Consider the following 7,016-nt stretch of genomic DNA (forward strand, 5'->3'; position numbering starts at 1 on the left):
CGGCCGCCGCTGCGCGTGCGCGCACCCCCTCCCCGGCGGAGGGATTAGCGTCCGCGCTCCAGAGTCCCGAGGGGATTGGGGGGGCGGGGCCTGCTGCGTTTTGAAGAAGCGGCCCAGGAGGGGCTCCCAAGTCTTGAGCGGCCGGGGAGTGAGACGGGCCAAGACTAGGGGTCGTCCCGCGAGGCGAGGAGGCCGCTTCAGACTGAGGGGAACAAGGACTTTGTGTCTCCCGCAGGGCGCCAGGAGGGGGCAGCTCCTTGCACCAACCGGGAGCGTGGGGGTAGGGGAGCTGCAGAGCTCCTCTGGCGGTGGCCTGCCTCGGCCCTGCCCCGGGATGGAGTCTGTGGCCACATGTGGCGGGTGGGCGAGTGAGCGAACCTCGCGTTTCACGGAGCCTTGACACTGTCATGGGTGCTGGCTGGGGGCTCGGCCAGCTTCCAGCCTGTCCTTGGGGGGGAGGGGACGTCCCTTGCTCTTGAGCAGGGAGGGGAGTGAGGGGCACTGGGGACTTGCAGTCCGAGATTCCCAGTTCACTCTCCTTTTCAGCCTCCTCTTTGCCACTGTGTGACATACAGGCCTTTTTATTGGAAGGTGTTCATCAAGGGGCTAGTGGGACTGCTCGCGAGGAGTGAGTACGGTCTCCCAAAACAGGAGGCTACATGTGACCTCCTTTACAGGGGTTAGAAAACGCAGCTGGAGTCCAGGGTCAGCTCTGACAAAGTACTGGAAAGTTTCTGGTCTGTTGAAGTGGTTCTTTGCAATCTGTTGAAAAGCCAGGTAATACAGGAGCCTGGGCAGGAGGGACCTATGGTCTGACCCCGTCAATGGTAGTTCTTACGTTCTAGCACAGTGGTTTTCAACCTTTTTTATTGGAGGACCCCTTTGGAAATTTTGACTGGAGGTACGGACCCCTTTGAATTGTAAGTGCAGCCATTCACTTGCTTTTGATTGATCAATCAGTCACTTTCTGCGGACCCCTTAGACATAGTCTGCAGACCCCCAGGGGTCCGCAGACCACAGGTTGTAAACCACTGCTCTAGCACTGCACACCAACTGCCTCTTGCTACATGCATGTGGAACCCCTTGCTTCAACCAGCCTCCATTTCCTAAGACCAGGCAGCTGCTGTACATGTGCACTGTATTTATGGCTCCAGGTAGTGTTTTTATTTTGGATTTGGAAGTGACCTAGCCCAGGTGTTTCTCACAGTGAATATCTCTGTATCCCACCCCTTCCCCTCCCCCATCAGAATCAGCTGTACCCAGGCTTGGTGAGTTTGGAGAACCAGAGAGAGTGTGTCTGAGTCCTGACAGCTAGAATCACTCTGTGTGTAGATATGGGGAGTGCAGGGAAAACGCTTGGCTGCAAGGAGGAAGTTCATGTTTTTTTATTCTGTCAGACTTAGTATCTGTTTAAAAGCCCATACTTGTAAAAAAAAAAAAAAACGAAGTAGAATGTCTTAGACTGCTATCTTAGGTGTTGAAGGCACCGTAGGGGAAATGATTGTAATGCTCATTTTGCAGCAGTTCAGTTAACAACTCATCTTAATCAGGCCCCCTGTTTGGATCATCTTTTTTTTTGCTTTCGTAACTGATTATTTCAAGTTGAACATTCACATTTAAACTCCTCAATGCAAGAAACTTTCTCAATGAACATCAAACCCTCACTTTACACATTTAGATGGACAAGTATCCAGAATTCATTGGGTTGTTTGTTAGAGTTTTTTAAAGACGTACTCTTATTTTCTTGTATGCAACATGCCCTTGCATACAGTATGCATCCTGTATTTGGAAGGCAGCATGAAGAAAAAGAAATCTTTATAGCAACAACTAGGGAGCCACGCCTGCTGTCAGCCCCATGCACCAGATCAGGCCTGTTAGGTTGGACCCATTGTGTGACAGGGTCAGCCATGGAACAGCCATGCATGACAGTCAGATCCAGTGTTGTGAGGCCATGTCACCTGTGGTGGGGGGAGCTCCCTGTGGGTCTGGAAATTTGACACCAGATCTCCAGACCCACAGAGATCTGTATTTCTCACATAATATGCACCCCAATTGTTTGTTGGGGAAGGCACAGGTTATGCGCAAGTAAATACAGTATTCTGATATTGTCAGGAAAAAATCCTTAATTTTCAGGATCTTGTATTTATTTCAGTTTGAGGTTATTCCGCATATGAAAACAGAAAACTTGCCTTTTCTTCAGTGTGTGGGCATTTGCTTGGGGGTCTTAAGTCACATTTTGCAGATAATACAAGGTTTCATGTCTGCATTTATTGGCTTTTTGGGGTTAATGATTGAAAACCTTAGAGTAAAACAATAGTGTCGTCAGTCCCTCCTCAGTTAGGTTGAGCAGATGAGGCAGTCTTTGAAAATGTCTTGTAAACACTTTTCTCCTCTTGTTAAGTTTTTAGAGTAGCACTGGCATGCACTTAAGATCCATATGTATCCATCTAATGCTCTTAAGTTCTGGGTAGTGTCCAAGTTGGCACTATTTGTAGTGCCAGTAACCATTATACAGTCAAGCTGTTTAGAACTCAAGTGCTAGGTTTTCTGAGCATGTAGAACAGGAGTCTCTCGGGGCTGCAGGCCACACACTCTGCCTGTTTGTACTCATCATCAGTACAGTATTGATCATTTGTGTTATTAGGAGAGTTGAAGAAACAGCTAGTGGAGAAGTTGTAGCTGCTTTCTGAAAGGGAAGAAAAGATTATCAGGAATGTTGTCAAGTGTACAGTACTCATATCTAGGTTGGGTTTTTTTAAGGCGTTTTCAGAATGCAAAACTCTTGATATAGCATACACCGAGTGACTTAATTTACCAAGGGTGCATGCAGTGCTTTCCAGTAGTTAGAGGACATACCCACTTACCCTAATGATCTTTATTAAGCTGTACTTTCCGAACCCTGCTCATCTAGAGTCTTAATGCAGTAGAACAGTTTGTGCTGTTAAAGGGACTGTGCCAACATAAACAACATGTCTTTCTTACCAGTGGTGAAGAACATTTAGATGCTGTGATGATGTAATAGATTTTCTTTAGTTTTCTCTGTGCCTGCATTGTTTTGTGAATATTAAGATTCAGTATTTTTTGTATGTGCAGGCCTTTCATGAGAGCTTTTAATAAGAAAGTATGATTGAGCATAGCAGTATACTGTTTTCAGACAGGTAGTATTTAACTAGGCTTCTCCATCAGACTGTGTTCCTATCTAGTAAAAATTATTAACTTTTTTTGAAGTAATTTAGATAAAATTTAGTTAGCATTTTCAACTTTCTTTACTCAAACTTTGTTTATAGATCAAAGAAAAGAACAAGCAATTTCAGGCAGATTGACAGATATTCTTTTAAAAAAAAAACAGGTAGTGTAAAATAGGGAGTTTAAAACAGAAAGGCCAACTGAGTTAGAACTAACTTGCTTCTATAGGACAGACTTAAAGGAAGGGTGCCTGGCTTTTTTGCTGTTCAGTGCTTTTACTTTGACAACAGTGATAGTTTGGTTTTACTTCTACCTTTGGGACAGTCTTTTCTTATTCTAAGCTCAAATCCTGCTGAAAGGCCTGTACTTGATTAATCTAGTCTTTAATTTTTGTTCTCCCTATTCCTCCTCCTCTCCTAAAAAGCATGGGGGGTACGATACCACCTGCTCCAGCCAGTGCCTCTGAAGAGGAGACAGTTAAGGTAAGAGTGCATTTTTATCCGGGGTGGGGGGGTAGTTTGACAGAAAAATCATAGTATTTCAGGGGGAAAACCTGTTCAAAGTTTTCAGTGGGACAAGTGAATTTATAGAAGCTTTTAAATAGGGCGTCTCTACAGAGTTTGAACTGTGACAGTTTCAGGCTGGTCTGTTTGTAGTAGGTAGTGAATACCTTTTTGCCAAAGACCACTCTTCCCAGTGTACCTCAAGTGGTGTTTTCATCCAGCTACTACACACACTCTGAACAAAAGAGTAGTCCTTCCCATCAGATGTTGTGGATGCTGACGGTTTAGCAAGATTTGAAAAGCAGTTGGACAGATTGTTGGAGGCAAGGTGCATCTAGTAGTTACTAAGCATGAGAGTTACAGGTACAACCTCTAAATCAGCATTTCCTAGACACTAAATGCTGGAGGCTGCAAGTGAGAGAGGAACAGTGGGAAAAACCCTGGTCATAGCTCTGTTCACTCTCCCTTTCCTTCCACTGTGACACAAGATACTTAGGAAGATGAACCTATGGTTCAGCCCACTAAAGGGTAGTTTTAAGAAGAACTGCCCTGAAGAATTCACAGTCTAAGCTACTATGAGATGGTAGAAAAGTATGCAGACATATAGGAAGTATAAGGAAACTGAGACAGTTGGTCAGCATGATAGGAAGTGGCAAAAGCAGCTGAACTGTTAAATGTTTTATACTCATTGCAGTAAAAGATATTTTCAAAGTATAATTTAATAGTGGGTAATGAGGTAGCTTTGGGGGATGTTTATGGTAAGCTTTAGAGAAGCGCTGTTTGTGTGAAAGTTTAATTAGTAGGTAATGAAAGTTGGCATTGTTGGCCAGTTTGAGGTGGGGGGTTAGCATCTCCACGGTGAAGAGGCATTTTGTGTAGGTATAGACAATATGTAGTGTTGTAATTGCAAGGGATTGGACTTAGTGGCCCTTCCAGTTCCATGTTTTTATAGACTGTGATGGGGCTTGAAAGTGAGGACAAGCCAGTTTGTATTTTGGGGATAGCCAAACTATAGCCCTTGGGTTGTTTAAATGCAGTTTCTGAAGAAAGCATAGTAAATAGGAGGAAAAGAGTGGCCAGATCTATCTGGATGCTTATTATTTGCCATTTGATTTTCCCCCCCCCTCCATCCTCCTCCCTTCCAGTTTTTATAATTTACTCCAAGAGGCTATCTAATGATAAGTTATTGTTTGAACTAGGGTGGAGCATTGATTCTGGGGCATATGCCGCACTTGACAATGTTGTGTTCTTAAAGCTGTCATCCATGTCAAGATTCTGGTTTGCAACAAAAAGGGCTAAGAAGTTTGGCTGCTTCTGTTATGTTTGTCACAGTGGAAGGATCCAGAGAGAGGAGTGATGTGGACAAAACAAAGGGCTAAGAAAAAGTAGTCTTGCATTGGCATTCTGAATCTCTATGGGACAGTATTGCTTTAATGGTTTTCCTATCTGGGCTGATTTAACAGGAAAGGATGCATGTTAGAATTGTTAGAGAATTTCTGACTCGGAAGAAATGAAGCGGAGAGGTAAGAAGAAGCAGAGTCTCTAGTTAATTCAACACTTTGTTCTGTTGAGCCCAGCAGTTAGGAGCTAGTTAGTGCTCATTGCATTGCTGACTCTGAAGTGGATAATATTATTTGGACTGGCTAATTTCTTAGTCTGATTCTGAGAGAGAATCTTGAGAGAGGACTAAATTCAGATTTATGAAGTGTATTCTAAATTGAGTTCTCTGTTCCAAAGTTTAGCTCGTCTCAGACAGTGTTTGCATGTTTTGGGTAGAGTTGTGTTTTAAATTAAAAAAAAACAAGCTCTTTGGTTGCAGTGGAATATACTTTTGTTCTTGATGACGCTACAGTATTACAGTGTTCAAGTGTCCTAGAATTGCTATGGAAATGGGGTCTAGCCAATAGATGATACATACGCATGACTTTCTGTCTATTCTTTACTAGGATGAAGCGGACAAGCCACCAGAAGAGCCAGCTAAGCCACCTGAGCCTCAGAGTGAAGAGAGTGACTTGGGTGAGGAAGATAACTACTGTTAGTGCAACTATTACCTTTTTAATGACTCTAGCTTTTCTACTCTTGTCTGTTGATTGAAGAATTATTAATCTTGTTATATTAGCGTTCAAATCACTAACTTTTTTCACAGAAATTGACAATGAGGGAGTGATTGAACCAGACAGTGAAGAGCCTCAAGAAATGGGAGATGAAAATGTGGAGGTAAATGCTGCAACTTTAGCCTGTGATGCACTAGGGAAGTTGCTACTTCTGTGACTTGACTCAGAATCAAACTCTAAAGCAATAGAGGCCAACTTTTTTTGGGCAAGCATATCGCAGATTAGGCCCACGCCCTTGCTCGGTACCACTTCCATGCCCTTCCTCTGCCTAATCTTATGCTTTGCTTAGTGCTCTATCTGTTGCCATGCTGCCTGTCCCCTCCATGATGTGGTGCACGCCAGACACAGGCTGCCCATGCATCTTGCAGTTCTTGTGCCACACTTTGGCCACCCCTGCTCTAAAAGAAAGATGCTTATGTCTGTTTAGATGACCAGTCTGTGATTTGGGTATCTTTAGTTCTTCCTTCTAATTAGGAAAAACCTTAATTTTAGGCCAGTGAGTTTTCTGACTCAAGGCCAGCTTCCAACAGAGGCTGCATCAAAACTCCCATTAGCTTCAGTGAGAAGATAACTGGGCATGCCAAGAAGAAAATGAGCCATTATGACTTTTTTTTGCCTAGAACATCTACAAGTTGTTAAAAATTAGATATAATGAATTTTAACAGTTTGAACAATGAAGCAGAGCACATTCTATAAGGTGCTGTCTTCAGGTCAAATTAAACTGGGTCTTCTAGAGTTAAAGAACTGTAGTTCCCTTCACTGACCACTCTGAGCACACTGTTTTTGGTCTAGAGACTTTGCTGTTTTTTTTAAGGTAACTGAAGAGATGATGGACCAGGCGAATGAGAAGAAGATGGAAGCCATTAATGCTCTTGGTGAAGGTGAGTAGCTGCATGACTTAATATGTATGTTAGAATTTAGCTGCTGTCTTCTGATGTGGTGTCTATTTGATGGCCCATTAAATTCTGACTTAACGTATTCTGGAATGCTTCCAGCAGGAAGAAAGGAGCGTGGCTAGGGAGTGGGTTGTTTAAAAGCACTTTTGGCAGAATTCATTTTTGTATTGCATTTCAGATGAATTTAGCCTTCCTCCCAAGAGATGCCTAGCAGAATGGTACCGCTTGAAGTTCAGAAGGGGGACCACCTAGCAGTAGTCTTCTCCTGGCTTTTGACTTCATTATGACTATTGCTCTTCTTCCCTGGCAGAACTCTT

At 43.5% G+C, this 7,016-nt stretch overlaps 1 protein-coding gene across 2 annotated transcripts in view; it reads left to right on the forward strand.

Moving 5' to 3' along the window:
• Positions 1-119: 119 nt before the first annotated feature.
• The window catches only part of ST13 (ST13, Hsp70 interacting protein), a 21,714-nt gene continuing 14,817 nt past the window's right edge, over positions 120-7,016 (forward strand). The window contains exons 1-5 of one of the 2 annotated variants that reach the window (XM_014521809.2): positions 120-360; positions 3,611-3,668; positions 5,636-5,705; positions 5,836-5,906; positions 6,618-6,684. In XM_014521809.2, coding sequence (XP_014377295.2) covers positions 335-360; positions 3,611-3,668; positions 5,636-5,705; positions 5,836-5,906; positions 6,618-6,684 — 292 coding nt within the window. In that variant the 5' untranslated portion in view covers positions 120-334. Of the gene's footprint in view, positions 361-503; positions 778-3,610; positions 3,669-5,635; positions 5,706-5,835; positions 5,907-6,617; positions 6,685-7,016 lie in introns of those variants that run through there. The other variant, XM_025208927.1, reaches the window with a different exon arrangement.

The sequence above is a fragment of the Alligator sinensis genome, unplaced genomic scaffold (assembly GCF_000455745.1).
Source record: "Alligator sinensis unplaced genomic scaffold, ASM45574v1 scaffold215_1, whole genome shotgun sequence".
NCBI lineage: Eukaryota > Metazoa > Chordata > Crocodylia > Alligatoridae > Alligator > Alligator sinensis.